The sequence below is a fragment of the Triplophysa dalaica genome, chromosome 5 (genome assembly GCF_015846415.1).
Source record: "Triplophysa dalaica isolate WHDGS20190420 chromosome 5, ASM1584641v1, whole genome shotgun sequence".
Classification (NCBI taxonomy): Eukaryota; Metazoa; Chordata; class Actinopteri; order Cypriniformes; family Nemacheilidae; genus Triplophysa; species Triplophysa dalaica.
The window spans coordinates 14236397-14260931 of NC_079546.1; the positions used below are offsets into that span (position 1 = coordinate 14236397).

The following is a 24535-nucleotide window of genomic DNA, read 5'->3' on the forward strand; positions in this document are numbered from 1 at the left end:
GTAACCCAGTCTACACGATAATGTCACAGCAATCTCACAGTGATGTCACCATGAGCTTGCAGAAAGCTCACAATGGGGTCAAAATGTAACCTCACAGCAAACTCACTGTGTGCTCAAACTGTGATCTTAGAGGTCAAGAGGTGTGTTTACTTTATGGTGCACATTTGTTATGTTGAATAATGCCAAAGGAGTCTTTGATAATTGTATAAACATGGGTAAATGTCAATGAGAACAATGTTGTGCTGCTGAATGTGTGTTAATAGAGAGTGAGATTTAGCTGTTTTGAGACAACCATATATTATAAAGGTCTTCTAAACGAACACACACAAATATTGCAACAATTTATAAATAAGACTCAAATACATCAAAACTCTGTGTATGAACCTCATCAATGGTACGCATAAACTGAGAAGCTTCATACTGCAATGCATGCTGGGAGTCATGAATAAGTTTTGAACTATGATGTTCCCCAGCATGCATTGTAGAGTGAAGTTTTCATTCTGCTGATGGTTACCATTGTTGAGTTTAATATGCTGATTCTTGATGTTCTTGTGTTGTAATTCTTTTGTTGCAAAATATGTGTGCTTAATACATTTAAAAGACCTTTGAAATATCTGGTCATCTCATAGCAGAATCTTGTTCTCTACTATCATTGAAACTGACAGTTTTCTCATCACCATTTACAACTTATTATATTATCATCAAAGACTCCTTTGGTATAACTTGATATATCAAATGTGCTCTATTTCCTGTTAGAGGAACTTTAATTCCTGTCAGTACGAAAAGCCCTTCAAAAATGCGTTGGTACTGCTGTCAGGCAACATTCTTTCAGAATGTAAGTAAAAAATCTGTTGAATTTTCGTTCCAAGTATTAAACGACAAATGAGAAATTAAAACATGTCTTACTTTGGAGAAACTATCGGTACTCCTGTTGGACGCAGCTCTGCTGGGCACGCGCTGTTCTAAACTTCAAAACGTTATTTTTCAAAATGGCTATTATCTTAATGTGAGACATGGAACGTTGTGGAAAGTGGGTTTTCTGTAAATCGAGGGGTTCAAAAGTTATAGCTATTTGAAAAGTGATTTTTTTTAACTGCTGGTGGCGCTATAGAGTGAGTGCTAGAGACTATAATTAGTCAGATGGTTATTGAGGGCCACCACTACGAGTGTTACTACGAACCCATTGGTTCAAAAGAAAAAGAAGAAGAATACCGACAGAAGCTTTGGGGCATGCCCCTTAATAACCAGCAACATTGTCTCCCTGAGAAATCTTGAAACAATGTTTCATTCTTTCTTGTAGGTGTTTTGTGGATAGGTTCAAGGGATATCTTCAATGAGTACAGTTATACATGCTTAAAACAACATAAAAGAAAACTTAAGTGTATAATTGATATTAAATGACTATATCTTACCATGTATATTTTAATTGTTTGGTCTGTTCAGTTTGATCACAGGATCGTTCAGCTTCATCATTGGCCACACAGGACTTTATGTGTGCTGTCAGAATGACTTACGTGTAAGTGATTCCATGTATTTCACAAAATGTAGCATTGTACCAGAAATAGGTGGTAATAAGTGGTGATAAGGAAAGTAGAATTTTTTGTCTAAAAAGTGCATAACCTTCTGTTTCTGTTAATTACATGATGATCTGCTCCTTCAGCTGTGCACACAGAAAATACAAAAATGCAAAACTTGAATGTAAGGTTCAGACTTCACCCTAGACATCACTATAAAGTATTATTTTTTCGTCAAAACATATTTAAACACATCCTTCTGTGGGAGCACTGAGCACACAGGAAGGAAAGAGGCTGGACTGCAGAGTGTTTGTGGAGAACAAAGTCACTGGCATATATTTTCCCAGTGAAAGTTCCAATTCACTTGCATTTATGACATATTGTACAGTATGTTGCAGGAAATATTTTTTCAACGTTTTAAATATTGGAGAAAATGTGGAGTTTAATAGATGACAACAAATGCTAGAAAGACTGTACTACATATCTGCGCCTGGCTACTGAAAACTTTTTAGCAGACCTTTTAATTAAGGATATCCTTTGGAGACACGAATGTTTTTCCTTCAAACGTTCCTGATTGCTGAAACTGATGAGTGAAAGTGAGGAGTTCCCACAGAGGTTCTCTCATACTTGATGTGGATTGTTCACCAAAGAAGGATCCACCTTTTGCAGCAAGATTTCAATGAACCTACCATTACCACCTAAAAGCCAAAAATAACCATGCTGACGAATAAAGCCATGCATGTAGCTGTGTGGGTAGCATGTGGAATCTTGGTAAGTTTTAACAAACATTTTAAAAAGTTTACTTCTGAAAAGTCAAACGTTTTCTAATGTTTTAACTATATTTTTGTAAAAAATATATTTAATTAATATGTTGTTAATGAAGAGAAATTGCTGTATTATTTATCCACATTATCAACTATAATAATATAAACTGAACTAAATAAAAAATATTAAAATTATTTAAAACAACAATTTAATTTGTCAGGGTGCATATCATATCTCAACTGCTGTACAACATCTGTACTTTTTTATGTCCAGATATAAATCTTTTATCTGTTTGCCAGCCAGTGAGGATTGTTTTCTTTTTTTTCTCAGAGTAACATGGTGGTATGTACACACCAATGTAACATCAAAGTTGTCAAGACTGTCTCCACCAGAAACTCTATAATCATCACATTAAATAACAAAGATGGTATATGCCAGTACAGTGTTTTTATCAGGGAACAACGCAAAGACTCAAACAAATGTCAACCGTCCCGGGAACATCTCTCACATGTTGAATGCAAAATTGAGAATTTGGATCCTGGAACCTGGTACCACCTGAACATCACATCAAGGATGGATGAAAAGCAACAAATGCAACAGACTCTGTCTCTGCCAACTAGTAAGGAATCCATGATCGATTTAAAAATTTTTTACTTTACTTTCTATTTAAAGGATATTATTAAGACAAATTTAAAAATGGCATTCAGTTGTTTAAAGGAAGTTTATTAAAAATGAAAGTCACCCTCATGATAATCATTTAAAGTGTTTTGGATAAATATTTATAATAAAGAAATAAAGAAATGAAAATAAACATTATATAATAGTTAATATTTTTATATAAACAATATTTTTTATTATTAAGCGCACTGAAAAAAATGATTCTTGAGGATTAGTAAATATTACCCATGCAAATCAGTTAAATTGTACTTTCATATACTATGTAGAAAAGTAAACTACATGCAAACTTCCTGAATCTACTCAATAAAATCAAGGCAATAATTTCAACTCAAAAGTAAAGAGTACCTAAATTTATCAGCTATGAGTCATGACACACTAAAATAAATTAGATAAATATGTTTCTTTATATTAATTACTTATAAAAATTTAGTTATATTAGTTTATATAAACAGCAACAGTTCATCTACTTGTGAATGATAAATATTGCATAATTAAACAATAAATATGACTTATTCAGAGAAGCTTGAACTGACCTACAAATGGTCAGAAACAGGAGATTACACCAATTGCATTCATCAATGAGATAACATGTAGAGATTATGCGTTTAGATTACATTTAGTAATCAACATTAATCATACACACCTCAACAATGGTGACAATCATCAAACTAATTTTTGAGTAATTTAGTGTATTATTTAATTTAATGTTTATACATTTGTTTACATTAAAATGTGTTAGAAGTACATTGCAATATTTACTGTAAGTACTAAAGTACACTCCTTGCATTGTGCACTTTAACTATTTATTTTCTGTATTTGGTCCTGTTGCTCCTGCTCATGCTAATGCCCAGACTTGAGTTTTGTTTGATGTTTGATACTCGAAGAAGAGCAGGAAAAATGTAAGTTTCAATTCATATATCTGACAGCTTGTATTTATTGACAAACATGTGAACTAGTAAAATGGAAATTTGAGACGTCAATGCATCGTCAATGCATCGTGATATCGAATTGATGACATGATAATCGTAATCGAACCGAACCGTGACACCAGTGTAGGTTCACACCTCTATGATTCAGCAGCTTTAAACTTCTCAAAATCACTTATAATTTATGTGGCAGGACTAAAGCTATTAAACAAATATAAAATCGACTCCACTCATGGTCATGGGCTCAATCCCAAGGGAGTGCACATACTCAGATACAATGCTTAGTATATATAGTGTGCTATGACTAATAGCTGATAAATATAGGTACTCTTTACTTAAAAACATCACAATGGAAATCCTTGCCTCAATTTTATTGAGTAGATTCAGGAAGTTTGCATGTAGTTTACTTTGCTACCTAGTATATGTAAGTAAAATTTAACTGATTTGCATGGGTAATATTTACTAACCCTCAAGAATCATTTTTCTTAGTGCAGGAACACAACCCTGATTCAAGAGAGACCAAAAACATTGGTCACACATTAACACACATTGAAAACTTTACAAATCTCATTGATTCTTTGTAACTCGCTGTACAGTGGCTCCATGTTTAGCACTGTTGCCTTACAGCAAGACGGTTCCTGGTTTAAGGGGAAAGGGAAACATTTTGCTTTTTGGAGAACAGAGTTTTCGTGTTCTCCCTGTGTCAGCTTGGGTTTACTCGGGGTGCTGGGGTTTCCTCTCACAGCACAAATACATTCAGGTGAGGTTGATTGTCCACCCCAATTTCTGTATTGAACAAACTGGTGACTGGATTGACTGGTTCTCACCATGAATATAGCCTATGGTGGTATGAAATTAAGAATGTTTTGTTACTAAATATTATGACATCTATATAGAAACATTCAAAACTACAAAATGCAAAAACATCAGGGATGGCATGAGGGTGAGAATATTATAGAATTTTTATGGGAAAGTTGTTACTCTTAAGAGGAAGGTATAGTTATTTTTGTTGTCTAAAAATTGTAATATATATATAAAAGACTGAATTAAACTTCCCTATCAGAACCACTCAGATCTTTATAACAATGACCTAGTAAGCACCCACAACACCCTATGCACAATGCACAGAAACATTCAAAACACTTAGAACTGCATAACAACAGATTATATAAAACCAGACTTGTATGGACTAGGCAATTGCAAATGGCTGAGAGTCATAATGTTAAATTAAATGTGAGGAAAGTTTGGTCTGTGCTGATAATGTGCTGTAAGTATATATACGTGTCTGGGCTGGAATCCAAACCAGAAGCTTGACTGTGGATCAGTCCTCCCCCTCCCTTCCTGCTCATTGTTCTTTTGTTCCAACATGTACAAAGACTTCTTACCCTCATTAGAGGGTCAATCTGATTATAGGGAGACTTATATAACATGTACAGTGGCACCCAAATATATTTGGATGGTTATAAATCACATTTGACATCTATTAAAAGGATCTCAGACAGCAAGCAACAATTGAATCAATGTAAAAAATGGCTGATTTCTCAATGTGAAGTGCATTGAATCAATATCACTTTTGCGCCCATAGTTGACGGTTTTTTTTTACTTCAACAATTCACAATTATTGTTATCAGTGTTTCATTTAGTTGGGCTGTTGACTCTGTAATGTTGCTGTTAGAGTATAAACAATATCTGCAAAATGAAGTTCAATGTTTAGTGAGATATTGTCTGTAACAGAGACAGCTCTTCACAGACAACAGCCCTCTACTTCTGGGGTAAATGATGTCACATTTTTCAAAATTTTGAAAAGCTTCTGCCCAAGGGAATAGACCAAAAAAGGGGCGAGGCCATCAGTAGAGAAGTGGACTATGGTGAAAGTGAAAATAATTAAACTGAGCTTAATCCCTTTCACTTACATCACAGTCCTACACCTGGTAATAAGAATTCAGATACACACATTCTAATGTAACCAACGGTCAGATAACAGCTTCCATGACTTTAACATCGGCTGTGAAAGCTGTCCTGCGTAATACCTCTCAAACACTTCTATGAAATGTCCTTTGAAGTCCGGCTTCAATTGTCTCCTACACTGTAAAAAATGTTCGGTAATTTTTACGGAAAAATACCGGCAGCTGTGGTTGCCAGTAAAATTCCGTAAAAAATACAGGAAAAGAATGCAAACAGCTTTGCTGTTTAAAACTTCAGGGCACAAACTTCAAGCTGTGAATGAACTTAATACATTTGAGTATTTTATATCGACAACATTTCTTTATAGAAAATGTAAACTTGGTCCAAATGCATAAAAGTGAAAACATAACATTTACTTAATTTATTTCTTTGTAATTCATTATTAAAGTCACTTTTAAACAAAGCAACATGCAAGCATGACATCAGAACATCTTTGCCTGACCTTGAGTTAAACACAGACTCCACTCTTCAGCATAGTGATGACCCACAAAACATTTAATATCAGAAAAGAAATGATGAAATACAAATTCCGTAGTTTTTACGGAAAAATACCGGCAGCTGTGGTTGCCAGCAAACTACCGTAAAATTACGGGAACATCCTGTTTTTATTCATCCAATCAATTCACAGTAGAAAACATGAGCCACACCCACTATTCATCTGTAAATACGTCAGAATACTGAAGACGATCATCACTTCTGGTTCACAGGGACTGCAGCATAACAGCAATGACTTGATGCTTTATTGGTGTATTCAAAGTCACCGTTTTTGTGATCAGGGTTTGCTTTAGTTGGCCTCATTCAGCCGTCATACATAAGTTTCCAGTTTTCTTTGTGCTGCTATGACATAGTTGTGTAGCAAATCAAATGAAAGTGTGATTAGGTATTTACTCTTTATCTGGGACGGTTTTTAATTACTTATTGTATTTTTTGTTACAAATGCCTCAATGAATCTACTTTTAAAATTCAAATTTCATGCAACAATCACCGTTAAAACCGTTAAAAAGCTTGCATTTTGTCTTTGACTCAGACATCAAGAATCAGTGTATGAATCTCAACAGTGTGGTGACTAACAAATGAAAAGCTTACAGCCTCAATGCATGCTGGGAGTCATTGAAGAGTTTTGTGCTTTGATGATACCCAGAATGCATTGCGTTTATCTTTAGAGGGTTTTTTCTGTTGTCACCATTGTTGAGACAAACTGTTATATTCTAGATATATGCTAGAACATTTATCTTGTGTTAGATGTGCTGTTAAAGACATTCAGTATATTAATTAATTTCATTCAATATCATAAATGACAACAATTAACTTTAAAACACTATATAGTGACAGTGGTGTTTGTAAGTGAAGGTGATAAAAGTGTTTGTGGAGTTGAAAAAAACTCCTTGTGAAAACTTTGGAATTTCACTGTTAATTTCCCAGAGAATTTGACAGTGGACGTTTTTTGACAACAGTTTTCTCTGTGAAAACTACAGAATTTCACTGTTAATTTCACAGCATTTTTTACAGGGTTTTTCCGTAAAAACAATGGAATTTTTGCTGTTAATTTTACAGACAATTTTACAGTGTTTTTCTGTATTTTTTACGGACACTTTCTGATAACAGGTTTTTTTGTGTGAAAACAACAGGATTTTACCGTTAATTTCACAGGCATTTTTTACAGTGTAAAAAATAGTCAATAGTCAATCTGAATGTTTTCTTATCCAGTTTAGGTCCAATATAAAAATTCAAAACAACCGCTTCTGTTATTAGTGTTTGTTAATTAATATTACCGGTCTGACCCAGTCGGTCCGGTGTCATTTCCCTCGCCATAGTAAAACAAAAACAAAAACATTGCGATCTCTAATAAAGATTGACATTTGCACCAGTACCCCGTTACAGTTCGATTGATTTGCATGTTTTTAACGTAAGTGAAGTTGACGCCATTTTAACTGCTAATTGCTAAGAACCAAAGCTTATGAATACACTTGCACGGAGAGGGGCACAGACCAATCAAAATAGCCTGAAAAGCGAAAGCTTGCTGATATGGTATGGGTGGGACATCATCAGACACACACTCTAAGTGGGGAACCAATCACGACAGACCTGGTCAGCTTTACCAATCAGAGCGTTTCGGAAGGAATAACTTTATATAGAGAGGAAGAATTCCAGTCGTTTAGTTAGATGAGGGACAGCAGTGAACATTAGACTTGAAATATGTTAAATATGAAGCTTATTTTGAAACTAGAAACATGAACATCCATTGTTAAACACTAAAAACACATAATCAAATCTTCAAAAACAGCAGAAGAATGGTTCACTTAAATTTTATTGTCTCTGTGGTGAATCAGTGAAAGTGGTAGGAGTTGCCTTAAAGAAAGTCCAGAGTGAAAGCCCAAATAAAGCAAACACTGATCACAATAATGATAATATGTTGAAATTTCAAAAGATTTTCAACATTAATTAATGTGCGAAAGTGATATTGATTCAATGCAATTACCATTGACAAATCAACTATTTTTTACATTGATTCAATGGTTGCTTGCTGGGATAGTTCACTCAAAAAAATGAAAAAAAAATGAAAAAATTACTTTGTTCTAATGAACACAGAGAAAGATATTTGGAAGAATTTTAGAAATTTTTAGGTCTTGGAAATCATTGACTTCCATAGTAGAAAGAATTAAATGGTAGTCAAAGGTGCTCAAAAACTCTTTGTTTTCCTAAATACTTCTAAATATCTCATTGTTTATTCAACAGAACAAAAAAAACGACATATTTTTGAAAATTGTTAATTTTGTTATTTTGTTCTTTAAAATATCATTCTCTGTGTTCATTGGAACAAAGACATTTATAAGGGGCTGAGAAAATTATGACAGATTTTTCCTGTTAAAACAATGACAAACAATCAACAGAGGACATGTATTTTTTAGATGGGATTGGTGATAAAAAACCTATATATAAATAAATATATGTTAGTGAGTGCAAACTCAGCATTTACCCATGGTTATACTATGATCAAAGACTCCATTAGCATTACTCAACATAACAACTGTATACCATAAATGAAACACACAGTTACAGCAGACAGAGGAAGAGAACACAAACATTCTTTAGTCAATAGCTCAACCAAAGCAAACACTCAATCAACATAATGGTAACTTTAAATGACAAGTTAGTCACATTTAAACCTCTTTGAGCACACAGTGTGTTTGCTGTGAGGCTACATTTTGACCTCATCGTGAGTATACTGTAAACTCATGGTGACATCTTCATCATCGTGTTGCCTGGGATGGCTAAATAGTTGATGTACTCTTAAGCTGCGTCCAAATATCCCCACTTGGGGCCTTGTCCACTGGAGAGCATGTGCACGCAACAGGAAGTTATAGCCCAAGTCTGTCCAATGTCTTAAAAACGGCAAAGTGCAGTTCCCTAAATGCACACTAAACTCACTCTTTCTCAAATACCGCTTCCGAGCGGTATTTAGGCATACGTGTATCCCATCATGCATCATATTCTGGATATGAATCACAAGTTTTTTTGTCCCGGGTCTCGCGAGATTTAGCAGAAAGTATGTTTGTACTTCTATTTTTTTAAGGTTAGATCTTTATTTATTTTATGTTTGGCTAACATGTGTTTTTCTATTGTTTTAGTTTTTTGGGGAACAGCTGCTTTAATACAATACAAATAAAGCGCTATAAAAATAAATCTGAAGTGACTCCAGAGTTATGTATTTTGTAAAAACTACTTTTCATCAAATAATAAGAAACACCAGATTAATCACCTGTTTGCACTTGCTAAGTGTGTCTCATTGGGTCAGAAATACTATATGCTCACTTGGGATCTTCACGCCCACTAGAACACTAGGGCCAAAAACAGCAATTACGTCAGGAAAGTAGCCAAGTGGTCAAGTGCAAAGACCGCAAGTGAAGGTATTTAGACGCAGCCATAGTTATTCAAAATGATTTTTCTCCTAAAATGGCTGAAGAATTTACAGTAAATAGCTGGCAAAAAGGTTGTCAATAAAGTCCTGTAAAAATTCCTGTTAATTGTTGTAAAATTATTTGCAATACTAAACTGTACAGCAATTTACAGTTAATTGTTGTTAGTTAATGATGAACGGCATGAGGTTTAGGTTGAGTATTTGATTTTTATTAATTAAAAAAGTATATATTTTTTAAATTACAGTTTACCATTACATGCAACAATCAATCTAAAAAGATTTTGAACCGTTAAAAAGCTTGCATTTTGTCTTTGACTCAGACATCAAGAATCAGTGTATGAATCTCAACAGGGGTGACTAACAAATGAAACGCTTACAGCCGCAATGCATGCTGGGAGTCATTGATGAGTTTTGTGCTTTGATGATACCCAAAATGCATTGCGTTTATCTTTAGAGGGCATTTAGAATGCAATATTTTACTTTGAAACCCATGGTAAAATCTCAAGAAGACCTGGCAATTTCTTAATCATTACACCGTGTTTAGAGATTATTCAAGATGTTTAATAATAATAGTGAAATATACTTGGTCTTAATGATTGTGAGTTAAATCATAATATAAAAACAATAGCATAGGTTGTGTAATGCAAGTAGTGTTCACATCAAAGGAACGTGATTTCACATTGCACTAAAGAAACAGATTTTTTTTACACAAATTGTTTTATGATATCAGCCATTTAATTATCTGTGACTGATGATGTCATTTCTTTGTTTCATAGGGCCATCAGGAGTGGAAAATCTCCAATTCCTAGCTAATTCAAACTGTTTGAACATTTCCTGGCATCCTGGCCCAGGCAAAACAGAGCGGATTTGGATTGTGCTAATGGACGCCAGGACCACACTTTTAACCTGGAATTCAACGCTTGCTAGTACAGCAACCTCGTATGTTGTAGAAAAACTCATTCCTGGACGGCTCTATAACGTAAGTGTTGTAACAGAGGTTGGGGAGATACAGAATTCAGTGTGTGGCCAAGCACAAACAGGTATTTACATTTACATAAATTAAATATTCGATGGACATTACACATCTTTGTTTCCTCTCCTAACTGTGTGTGTGTGGGTGCGTGTGGGGGGGGGGGTCTAGCAGTATTACATCCTCTGCAGTATTTTAAGCATGTTACACCCTTTCCTGTTTTCAGAACTGAAAGGTCACATTTTCTCCTTGCGTTATGCCACTTTGCTTCATTTCACTGTTACACAAACACCTGTGTTCATTAATTTCTAATTTACTCTAGTCTGCAATTCGTTATGACTGACTTATCGCTTTAACTTTGCCGTTAGCATAATAATCCTTAAAAGGTTAAGAACACACCTACAGCTGTTAATGTTGGTTGATTTTAATTACAGCTTTAGTCCTGTGTCGATGTGAAAAATATATAAAAAATGTCTACACTATAAAAAATGCTCCGTAATTTTTACGGAAAAATACCAGCAGCTGTGGTTGCCAGTAAAATTCTCTAAAAATACAGTAAAAGAACGTAAACATCTTTGCAGTTTAAAAGTTCAGGGCACAAACTTCAAGCTGTGTATGATGTACTTAATACATTTGAGTCTTTTATATAAACAGCATTTCTTTATATAAAGTGAAAACTTGGTCTAAATGCATAAAAGTGAAAACATTACATTCACTTAATTTATTTATTTCTAATTCATTATTAAAGACATCAAAGCCACTTTTAAACAAAGCAACATGCAGCATGACATCAGCATTTCACTGCCTGACCTTGACTTAAACACAGACTCCACTCTTCACCATAGTGGTGACCCACAAAACATTTAATGTCAGAAAAGAGAAAATACAAATTCCGTAGTTTTTACTGAAAAATACCGGCAGATTTAGTTGCCAGCAAACTACCGTTAAATTACGGATAACATCGTGTTTTTATTCATCCAATCAATTCATAGTGGAAAACATGAGCCACACCCACTATTCATCTTGGAAATATGTCAGAATACTGATGACGATCACCACTTCTGCTTCACAGGGACCGCAGCATAACATCCATGACTTCATGCTTTATTGTTGTTTAAAGTCATCGTTATAGTGATCACTGTTTACTTTAGTTGTACATTTTCATCCGACATATGTAAAGCGCCAGTTTTCTTTGGGCTACTATGACAATGTTTTATATTAAACATATTTGGGAGATATTAACATCAAAATAAATGTGATAAGATTCTATCACAAGCTTTTCTCTGATATTGTTTAATTTCTCATAGGGTTTATGTTGCAACAGTCTGAGTGAACTTACATTTAAGATTCACATTTCCTTCAACAATAAATATAATTATTGAGATTTTGAACTGTGAAAATACTGTTCACTTGGTCTTTGACATCAAGAATCAGTGTATGAATCTCAACAGTGGTGACCAACAAATGGAAAGCTTTCAGCCACAAGCATGCTAGTAGTCATGGATGAGTTTTATGCTTTTTTTTTTCTTTGCCACAATTGTTGAGACAAACTGTTTTATTCTTGATGTCTGCTAGAACATGTGTCAAGTGACTGATATGCTGTTAAAGACTCTCAGTATTATAACCAACAGAAACAATGTGACAGTGGTGTATGTAAGTAAAGGTGATAATAGTGTTTGTACAGTTGAAAAAAACTGTGTGAAAACTATGGAATTTCACAGTTTATTTCCCAGAGAATTTGAAGGTGTTTTCCATATATTTATGGATGTTTTTTGTCAATAGTTTTCTCTGTGAAAACTACAGAATGTCACTGTTAATTTCGCGGGCCTTTTTTACAGGGTTTTTCCGTAAAAACAATAGAAGTTTTGCTGTTAATTTAACAGACAATTTTACAGTGTTTTTCTGTATTTTTCACGGATGCTTTCTGATAACAGGTTTTTTGTGTGAAAACAACATAATTTCACCGTTAATTTCACACGCATATTTTACAGTGTAGGACAGTTCTCAAACCCCAGTTTGAGAACCACTGGCCAAGGATAATTCTAGGAAACCAATAAGAATGAGAATTCACCAGTGACATCTCTTTAATATCTCTCTCAGTACAAAATTGATGCGTGACAATAAAGCACATCATGGAAATATACTTAAATAAAGGGGTACCCAGTGCACTTTTTTTGAACCTGGGTTATTTCTGCTGAGGAGCAAACCCAGAAATCTTACCAATTTCTGCATTGGTTTCATGGGATCCTTCAATGATCGCATAGAAGCAACTAACTAGTCACAAACTAAGATCAGATTCAGCATTGCCAGATATCGCAGATGGTTTCCAGCCCAAATCCTGCCCTGCTGCAATGCACAAAAAACGCCCAAAACGTTGAATCAATATTTAGTTAAGTATTTTAACATCTAGGCTTCCCTGCAAACAAAGGCAAGTCCAAAAGACTTATTTTCAACGCCGTTGATGATGTTGCATAGATGTCCCCTATTGTCGTCCAGGTGATTTCTAAAATTTTATTGGACTGACATCACTTTTGAACCTGCAATTAATGTTGAAATTCAATGAATCCACCATTTTTGTGATCAGTGTTTGCTTTAGCTGTGCTCTTGGCTCTTATTCATTACAAATAAGTTGGATGAACTTTGCCATTACAAATGTGTCTTAACACACTGTTTTAATGGCCAAAGAAAACTAAATTATAATGAAATCCAATGTGATAATTTTCTTTTAGAAAAGAATATGCTTTCTAATCATGAGTGTGTTGCATAGTTGTGCATGTATTGCAATTGATGTAATTATCTTAAGTTTTTGTTAATTCTCACCATTATTGAGGTTTGTATGATGAGTGTTTATGTCTAAATGTGTCAAAGCATTGTAGATTATTTTAATTCAATTTTGCCTTTTTTTGCAACAGCACTCACATGTGATCTAGTTTTATCTAAACAGACTTCAATAATTTAATATGTTTTTGTAAATAATACAAAATCAGCTCTTACTTCTCTTGACCATTTCTTTCTTTATTGACAAACAACTGTTATTACTAAAACTCTATTGTCTGAAAGAGAATTCATGGAGTAAAGGTCAAGTATTAAGAGACCAACTAAAGCAAACACTGATCACAATAATGCTGGAATGATTCAATTTCAACATTAATTGCAGGTGCAAAAGTGATATCAGTCCAATACAATTCTAGAGATCACCTGGACAACAATAGCACACGTTCAGAAGACGTTTTTTACGTCAAAAAAAAAGGTTGTAAAAACTAACATTCTGAATCCTAAGGGGACGTCCATGCAACGCCATCAACGACATTGAAAAGACGTCTTTTGGACTTGCTTTTGTTTGCAGGGTTAGTACTACCATAAACCAGAGGTTGTAAACCCACTGTGGGAACTCAGATCATGCATCAGTTTGATTTAAAGAGCCAGTTATGTTGTATTTATTAAGTGTCCTAATATTGTTTTGGAGTCCCCAACCACAGGATTGAATATAAGGTAAAAAAAACTTTTTCATTTTCTTAAAATAAGTATTTAATAGCACCTAATTTTTCAAAGATCTCTCAATGGTACATTCAAAGCAGTTCGAAGATTTGAGCTGTTTCTCAATATGCGTTCTTCAGCGGTCTTGTGTCCTCGTGTTCTCCGTCTACGTCAAAAATAATCATCAAAGACTGTTCTAATACTCAAGAACACAAGAACAGAGAATGCATGAAAGTATTCTGATGTGTTCTTAATATCAAGGATGCATCAAATGCAGCCTTGGGCACGTACGGGACCCGCTTGAAGTCCATCCAAGTTCGTTCTTCAGAGGCTGTCTCTTTTTGCGTTCTTAGTATTGAGAAACTCAGTTTCACTAAGCCCCTCCCCTTTCCACAAGCCTGCTTTGCTCTGATTGGTCGGCCACTCCAGTCTGTTTTAGTCTGTCTGCATAGACTGCACAGATGCACAACAACATTTCAGCTCCGGAGACTTATTAACTTACACAAACAAGATAACTAGTACACAGAGATACTGTAAGGTTACAAAATGGCATTGATTTGTGTTATAAAGATATTGATACTTATGTTGCAAACAGACCCACAGCTACACAGTAAAGACAGCACAGCACAACAACGTTAAACAGAATCCTTCACTTAAAAATTTTAATCTGTAGTTCCAAAAGATATTTGGAACAATGCTTCCCAGTCAACACGATGATGGCACAGCAATCTCACAGTGATGTCACCATGAGTTTACAGAATCTGCTCAAACTGTGTTCTTAGCGGTTTAGATGTGACTGGTTTGTCACCATTATGTTGATGAGTGTTTGCTTTAGTTGAGGTATTGACTCTATAGTATTTGACTTCTCTTCCTCTGGCTGCTGTAACTGTGTGTTTACTTTATGGTGCACAGTTGTAATGTTGAGTATTCCCAAAGGAGTCTTTGATGATAGTATAGGCATGGGTAAATGTTGATGTGAACAGTGTTGTGCTGCTGAATGTGTAATAGTAGAAAGTGAGATTCAGTTGTTATGAGACAACCGTATATTGTAAAGGACTTCTAAATGAATCACACATGTAAACATTTTAACAATATATAATTAAGACTCAAATACATCAAGACATAGTGTATGAACCTCAATAACAGTAAGAATAAACTGAGAAGCTTCATGCTGCAATGCATGCTGGAGTTTTGAACTATGATGTTAACCAGCATGCGTTGCAGTGTGAAGTTTTCATTCTGCTGACTGTCACCATTGTTGAGTATAATATGCTGATTCTTGATCTATTTATGTATAAATATTTTGTTGCAAATATGTGCACATAATTAATTTAAAAGATCTGAGAAATATCTGATCACCTCAATATCTGATCACCCAGCACAACCTCAAACTATACCATCAAACAAAACTGCGAGTAATCTCATCAACATTTACCAATTATAACATTATCATCAAAGACATCATCCGTGAACAACGTAGTACACTCAGGGCTGCTGAAAGGAAATGGTGCAAGACCAAGAACCCTGCTGACCTAGGGGACTACCAGTCACTACTCTCCTCTTTCTCTGCTAGTGTTACCACAGCAAAAATGTCTTTCTATACCACCAAGGTAAGCAATGCATCTAACACTCGACAGCTTTTCGAGACATTTAACTCTCTTCTTTGCCCCAATCCTCCCCCGCCCACTTCATCATTGACTGCGGAAGACTTTGCTGTATTTTTCACTGACAAAACATCATCCATCAGCAAACAATTCTCGGTACCTCAGACCTTGGGAAACAACTCCCACACTTCAACCATCGAACTCTCCTCTTTCACCCCACTTAAGGACACTGAAGTCACCAGGCTTCTCTCCAGCCACCCCACCACCTGTCCCATTGACCCTATCCCCTCCGATCTCCTTCAGGACATATCCAGCTCGCTCACACCTGCACTCACACACATCATCAACACCTCCCTGCTCACCGGCACTTTTCCATCCACATTCAAACAGGCCCAGGTCACGCCCCTACTGAAGAAACCAACATTGGCCCCTTCTACTCCCGACAGTTACAGACCTGTCTCTCTCCTCCCATTTATAGCAAAAACACTTGAAAGGGCAGCTTTCAACCAGGTGTCTTCCTACCTGTTCCAGAATAAACTACTGGATGACAAGCAGTCTGGCTTCAAAACAAACCACTCCACTGAGACGGCATTGCTATCGGTCACAGAAGCACTGCGGCTAGCCAAGGCGGAATCTAAATCCTCTGTCCTGATTCTGCTAGACCTATGTGCAGCGTTTGACACTGTCAATCACCAGATACTTCTAGCAACCCTGTCATCACTAGGAATCACAGGCTCTACCCTCTGCTGGTTCAAATCCTACCTCTCCGACAGATCCTTCAGGGTGTCATGGAGGGGCTCGCTGTCCACGGCTCACCACATGATCACTGGGGTCCCTCAGGGGTCGGTGCTTGGACCGCTGCTTTTTTCCATCTACACGACATCACTGGGACCAATCATACAGGCACATGGCTTCTCATATCACTGTTATGCCGACGACACCCAGATCTACATCTCGTTTCACCCAGACGATACCACTGCAGCAGCTAGCATTACAGCCTGCCTCGAGGACATCTCAGCTTGGATGAAAGACCATCACCTCCAGCTGAACCCTGCCAAGACCGAACTACTCGTGTTTTCGGCACACCCTACGGTCCAACACGATTTCAACATCCATCTTGGCAATACCACAATCACCCATTCCAAAACAGCCAGGAACCCCGGAGTCATATTTGATGAACAGCTGTCCTTCAATGATCACATTGCAAAGACAACACGGTCATGCCGATATGCCTTATTCAACATTAGAAAGATCAGACCATATCTCACGGAGCATGCGGCACAACTCCTTGTCCATGCCCTGGTAATCTCAAGGTTGGACTACTGCAATGCTCTCCTTGCTGGTCTTCCTGCAAAGGCTATCAAACCACTTCAGCTGGTTCAGAACGCAGCAGCACGCCTCGTCTTCCAACAGCCCAAAAGGGCTCACGTGACACCCCTTTTCATCTCTCTTCACTTGCTACCGGTTGCAGCCCGTATCAGATTCAAGTCACTAATGCTTGCCTACAGTACTATCACTGGATCTGCACCGGCTTACTTCCACTCTCTCCTGCACTCCTACACCCCATCAAGATCCCTGCATTCAGAAAACCAGCGGCGGCTTGTATTGCCTTCCCATAAGGGCAAGTTAAATCGCTTTCCCTCTCTTTCTCATTCACAACTCCTTCCTGGTGGAACATTCTTCCTATCTGTCCGTTCAACCATATCTCTCACAACATTTAAAAAACTACTTAAAACCCATCTCTTCTGTGAATACTTGACAAACAAATGAGAAAAAAAAAAGAAAAAAAATACACTAACCCTTTCTCTCAACAGGTAGTGGTCTAGCTTTTGTTGAAACCAGTAACTTTGTATTGGCACCTAATGTATTATGGCTCCTGTATGAACTATCGCTTATTGCTCCTAAACTCTTTGTAAGTCGCTTTGGATAAAAGCGTCTGCTCAATGTCTAAATGTAAATGTAAATGTAAAGAGTCCTTTGGTATAACTTGATATATCAAATGTGCTCCACCAAAGTGAACACACAGTTAAAACAAGCCACTGTAGAGTCAAGAGTTCAACTAAAGCAAACGCTGATCAACATAATGGTTACTTAAAATGAAAAACCAGTCACATCTAAACCTCTACGCTCGCAGCACAATAGTAAGATCACAGTTTGAGCAGACAGCGAGTTTGTGGTGAGGTTACATTTTGACCTGAATATCTTATTGATCGTATCTGTATTGATACAGAATATCGTGAGTATTCTTTGAACTCATGGGATACATCACTTTGAGATCACTGCGACATCATCGAGTTGACTGGGTTATAATCAGACAAATTTTGCCCCCATTGACTACCATAGTAGGCAAAAATACAATAGTACAGATGCAATGTAAAAATGCCTGTGAAATTAACTGTGAAAAACTGTCGTTTTCACGTAAAATAATGAAACATAAACAGGTGGATAAAGCTAAGCATAAGTGATTTCATGTGATATTTGTTGTGCGTCTTAGAGTTTAGGCACTTATCTAAAGTGATTTTGTTCAAGTGGATTAGCAAACGTCAACAATAAACCAGTTTGACTCAACTACGGTCACAACTAAATAAACTCTTAAAGGCACGGTGTCTGATTTCTCATAACTGTTGTTGATGTTCTAATCAAAAAAACAGACACACTCCTACCCCCTTCATTCGCTTTTGTCAGCGATCGGCTCGACTAATGTCCATTCTCTGGACTGTGCACCTTACTGCTGATGTTACTCGGCCCAACTTTGTCTAAACAAGCATAATTTGGAAATCGGACACCCCGCCTTTAAGATAAACGCAATGCATTCAGGTACTCGCTTTCAGACTGTTAAATCGAATAATAGTTTTATTACAACTTTGTCATAGCAGCTAAAAGAAAAATGCTGTTTAGCAAATGAAGAATGAAGAATTACTGACATATTTCCAAGATGAAAGTGGGTGTGGCTCATGTTTACCGCTGTGAACTGATTGGACGAATAAAAACAGGATGCTTCCTCTATTAATTTTCTCAATTAGATTGAGTAGATTTTATTCTATGTTTTTAAGTAAAGAGTACCTCAATTTATCAGATATGAGTCATGACACACTAAAATATATTAGATAAATTCTACCTAATATTGCTTAATATTAACTACTTATAAAAATGGTTTTCATGCGCCATGCATTTGTGTTAATATCAAAAAAGCTTGCTAAGTATATAAGTATAAGTTATTGGATTTTTTAGTATTTGAGTATTATTTAAAGAGTCTTTGAGAAGACTATAATGAAACATGAAAACAAAGTTACCACAATATCTGCCATCTAGAAACTAACAGATTACACTTAGATATCAACAGTCATCATACACACCTCAACAAGGGTGACATTCATCAAATTAATTCAGGTAAACTGCAATGCATGCTCGGAGTCTTGAATGAGTTTTGTAGTATGATAGTTAACCCAGCATGCATTGCAGCATGAAGCTTTCTTTTCTTGATTGTCACCAATGTTGAGTTTCATACACTGATTCTTCATGTATCTGGGCATCTGAGTAAATCCTCAGCTCTATACTTTCCAAAACTCTTATTATTCACATGGCAGGACTAAGGGTCTTGTAAGAACAAAGCTATTGACATTAATCATATTGTAAATTGACTCAACTCAGTCAAGCTCAGAAATTCACAACTCAACGGCTACTCTATTGGCACTTTCAACTGACTGTCATTTGCCACAGCAAACAAGTTTTCAGTAAAACAAGTGGACGTTTGTTATTTTGTTAACCAAAGCAATTTATGTGATCTCCTGTTTCTGACCATTTTTAGGTCAATTCAAGCTTCTCTAAATAAGTCATATTTAGAGTTTAATCATTCAACATTTATCATTCATAATTGGTAGACGAATTGTTGTCGGTTATATTAACTAATACTACTCAAATTTTATAGGTAATTAAAATTGAGCAATATAAGGTAGCCTTTATCTTATATATTTTTGTGGGTCATGACTCATATCTAAAATAAATTTAGGTACTCTTTACTTAAAAACATAGAATAAAATCTACTCAATCTTATTGAGTGCAAATTCTTGCCTTAATTTTATTAAGTAGATTCAGTAAGTTTAGTTTACTTTGCTACCTAATATATGTAAGTAAAATCTGACTGATTTGCATGGGTAATATTTATTAGCCCTCAAGAATAATTTTTTCAGTGTAGATTTGTGGTGTTGTGGTTACATGATGCGTTTCAGGCAAGTCTGGGTGAGCATTCACTTTTAGATAGAATGCATCTTCTGATCTGACACTTACATTTTTGCAATCTCACATGTGTAATACATGCATGGGCAACTTATAACTAACTTAAGACAGAAAAACATGTACTCGCGCCATATGACCCTATTAAGTACATGCACTTGGGTTTTGTTCACCAAAATTACCTTACAAAATATAAAGCCTAAAAATAACCCAATCTGGCAACCTCAATCAGAAATCAGCAAACAAAAGTCAATAATATTGAAAATTCAAACAATTCTCATCAGTCACCCAATCCAGTTAGTTTTACCTATACAATTCAGATACATTTTACACCTATACTCATGCACGTTAACGTTTAAGAAAACATGAAGAATGTAAATACAGTATGGTGACTTTAAACATTGCTAATTTAAGTGATTGACCTCCTCCTGTCGGTTTAGTGCCTGCAGCTGTTTCTCATCTCAGAGTGGAGAACAACGGCAGCCAAAACAGCCTCAAGGTTTTCTGGGATAAAGCCTCTGGTGACGTGGACAGTTACATTGTCAGTCTGACTTCACCTGGTTCAACTCCCATTAAGAGAAAACTGTCTTCAGAAACTACAAATGTCATGTTTGACAGCTTAAGCCCTGGAAAGTCCTACCAGGTGTTGGTCAACACAACGAGTGGACATCTGTCTAATCAGAATTGGTCCACAGGAAAAACGGGTAAGGGTAGACTTATTACTTTACACTTGAGACTAGTGTTACATTTTACACTTTATACTAGTTTTGTCTTTTAGTATTTTTAATTGGTTTTGCTCCAAGACCCAGATTTTATATTAGACATGAAGCTGTGACATGAATAAAAAATGCAAATGTATGCCCAAAAATGTAGGTAAAATATTAAAAACTAAATTTGCCGTGTTAATCTAATTGATGTTTACATTCTATTTGATTTGACAGTTAAAAAAATTTTTTTGACAAAAAAAACTTTTTGGGGTCAGTACAAGCAAAAAATAATCTAAAATATCCTTTTAAAGATGAGTTGGCATTTTTACAATGTGTTTGTAAACAATTTTACACATAAACCTAAGCCTTCTTTCTACACATAAATATTAAAGGGGTCATATGACACGGCTAAAACGAATATTTTGGTTTGTTTTAGATGTAATGTAATGTAATGTGTATACACGATTTAAGGTTAAAAACACTGTATTTTCCACACCCCGTCGATGTTTGTATCTCTTCTTTGCCCCGCCTTTCTGAAATACGCTGATTTCTTACAAAGCTCGTCGCTCTTAAAAGCGTGGTGTAAAAATAAATAACGCAAGCTCTTTTAGCCTTCTTGATCAACCAGTGTTACTCAACAAAGACATAACCCTATTATAATTTTAGACATTTGTTGCCTCTTGTTGGAACATTAATACTGATTATATATGAATAGTGACCAAAACAGCCCATCCCAAATACAATACAGCTGAGGTGGGACCAAATCATTGTTTTCAAGTCACAATCAATAATAATTGTGTATGAGAAAGAACTCTTGTGTATTAAAACTGTCAAACGCAAAAGCATATTAGTTTCATTTATAATTATTGTCACAGGATGTTGTATTAATATTAAGAGATTGATGACTGAAGGGAGTACTGTGATTTGTAAATAAACAGGAAGTTAGATGAAACATAAAGGTAATATTTTTTTTGCACATCAACACTCATCATACAATCCTCAACAATGGTGACTATCATCAAACTAAATCAGACAGAAAGATCAAATGCAATGCATGCATGCTGGGAGTCATGAATGAGGGTTGTACTCTGATGTTACCCAGCATTCATTGCGGCTTGAAATTTTATTTTGTTGATTGTCACAATTGTTGAGAGTCAAACACAGAATCTTCATGGCTGTGTGTCTAAATTCTGTTTCTTTTAAAACAAATCTTTGAAGACTGTAAACTGCAATCAAACTCCCAGATTTTATAATGTTCTTTCAGGATCAGCAGCACAGCAATTTATTCAAATGTAAACATGGTAGTTATCTCACTCTCCACCAACCAACACCAATGAACTGTTGGTTATATTTGGGTCAGCTATGCTTTATTTGTTTTGATCTTAACATGTGGCATAGCTTTGCCATGCCTGTGGTCCAAATCTGGCAAACAGGAGCGGACCGCCAAAGTGCCATCATTCCATGCGGTATGTGGGCCAGATGAGGTCGTATGGGGAGTAAGGTGTGGGCCAGATTTGGGAGAAAAAATTGCTCTTTGGTTGCTTTGTGGGTTGAGACTTGAATGCAAAGACTTGAGACTTACTTGTGATTAGAAAACAATGACTTGGTCCCATCTCTGCTATACAGTTTTAACAGTTTATGTGTTATGGTTTTGTAACATTCACTCATCATTTTACAGTATCTCACAGAAGTGTACAAGCCCCAAAGATTATTTTGGGCATATCAGACCACAGGACATGGTTCCAGTAATCCATGTTCTTAGTCTCCCTGTCTTAATCAAACTGTTTGCGGGCTTTCTTGTGCATCATCTTTAGAAGAGGCTTCCTCCTGGGACGACACCCATGCAGACCAATTTCATGCAGTGTGCAGCGTTTGGTATGCACTGACAGGCTGACCCCCCCACCACTTCAACCACTGCAGCAATGTTGGCAGCACTTATACGTCTATTTCCCAAAGACAACCTTTGGATGTAACTCTGAGCACATACACTTAACTTCTTTGGTCGACCATGGCGAGGCCTGTTCTGACTGGAACCAGTCCTGTTAAACCGCCATGTTGCCATGTTGAACTTCCAGTGACCAGTATGAGAGATTGAGCGCGATAACACCAAATTTAACACACCTGCTCCCGATTCACACCTAATACCTTGTAACACTAACACATCACATGATGCAAGGGAGGGAAAATGGCAAAATGGGCCCAATTTGGACATTTTCATTTTGTTGTCAGCGGTTTAGACGAAACTATGTGTGTTGAGTTATTTTGAGGGGCCAGCAAATTTACAATGTTATACAAGCTGTACACTCGCTCCTTTACATTGTAGAAAAAATTGAGCCGTGTACTCACTTATGTGAGATAATATATAATATTAGCATATTTGGTCATGTATGTTTGAAATACTTTACACAATTAATATTGCAGCTCCAGGGAAGGTGTCAGATGTTTTCATGGAGAACATGGCTGAGCATGGCCTGCTGAAGATCACCTGGACGCCCCCTTCAGGAGAATGGGATCAAATCCGTGTGGTGCTTTCAAATGGAAGTGAGATCCTAGCTAACCAAACAGTAAATGGAACAGCAAGAAAAATTATGTTGTCAGGTTTAAATCTGCAGTCAGGAAGATTATACAGCGCTGCGCTCAGTGTGAAGAGTGGAGGCCTGGCTTCTACGGTTTATTACCAAGAGGAAATAGGTAAAACCAGCATGTCAACTATAAACGTGTGCTTTAGTGAGATTATACCAAACTGATCTTTCTAGAACCTGATTTTTCTCATATTTTATGAGGTGGCTAATTTTTATGAATTTGTACAATTTGAAAACGCGATACTGAAGTTCCTCACTTAGCTTACCCCCAAACCTAACATCACTGTCGTAAAAGCAGATTGTACTAAAATGTATGAATAACATTGTACGAATTATGTTTTCCGTAGGTTTTCCACCAGTGTCACAATTACACATTCGTCACTCAGATGAAACGTCCATTAGTGCTCTGTGGAGTCACGCTTCTGGTTCAGCATCACGGGATGGCTACATAGTACAGCTTTTCGAAGGCAACAATTCAACAGTTACTCAGACACGAACCTTAACTCGTGACATGAGAGAGTGCACCTTCAACGTTCTCACACCTGGACGACTTTACCGCCTCATTGTAACAACCACCAGACAGAATCTTCGCAGTTCTGTGACACTGGAAGGAAGAACAGGTGAGAATATATGTAAAATTGAACATATTTCATTTTACACTACAAAAACTGTTATATACTATTGTAATATACAGTACACTGTAAAAAAAATTGGTGTTCTGTCAAACAATTTTTCCTTCCCATATAGCAAATTTTTGCGGCCCAAATCTGTCCCACACCTTACTCCCCATACTTAACTCATCTGGCCCACATATGGCGTGGAATGATGGCACTTGTGCGGTCCGCTCCTGTTTGCCAGATTTGGGCCACAGGCATGCCAAAGCTATGCCACATGTCAAACATCAAAACAAATAAAGCAGAACTGAACCAAATATAAACAACAGTTCATTTCAATTCCGGCCCAGATTTATCCCAAAACCAACACCTTTCTGTGCTCCAGTTTGACAGAATTTGTATTGAGTTTCATTATTATTATTGTGATGATTGAGTTATTAGTGATGAACATCTGCTGTTAACAAACAGCATCACTGCAGAAAAGTTCAACAAAAACTACAAAAAAAGTATTTACCCAGAGAAACATAACAACTACAACCTGATATACAGCCTGACATACAACCCAGCTAACAAAAATTTGT

The 24535-nt window shown here is 36.3% G+C and overlaps 1 protein-coding gene across 3 annotated transcripts in view; it reads left to right on the forward strand.

Moving 5' to 3' along the window:
* Window positions 1–1873: 1873 nt before the first annotated feature.
* The window catches only part of ptprb (protein tyrosine phosphatase receptor type b), a 60329-nt gene continuing 37667 nt past the window's right edge, over window positions 1874–24535 (forward strand). For all 3 annotated transcript variants that reach the window (XR_008906635.1, XR_008906636.1, XM_056747578.1), the window contains exons 1-6: window positions 1874–2285; window positions 2610–2898; window positions 10544–10807; window positions 20492–20755; window positions 23180–23449; window positions 23688–23960. Coding sequence is in view for 1 of the 3 variants with exons in the window: in XM_056747578.1 (XP_056603556.1) it covers window positions 2232–2285; window positions 2610–2898; window positions 10544–10807; window positions 20492–20755; window positions 23180–23449; window positions 23688–23960 (1414 nt within the window). In the remaining 2 variants the exon portion in view is untranslated. The remainder of the gene's footprint in view (window positions 2286–2609; window positions 2899–10543; window positions 10808–20491; window positions 20756–23179; window positions 23450–23687; window positions 23961–24535) is intronic.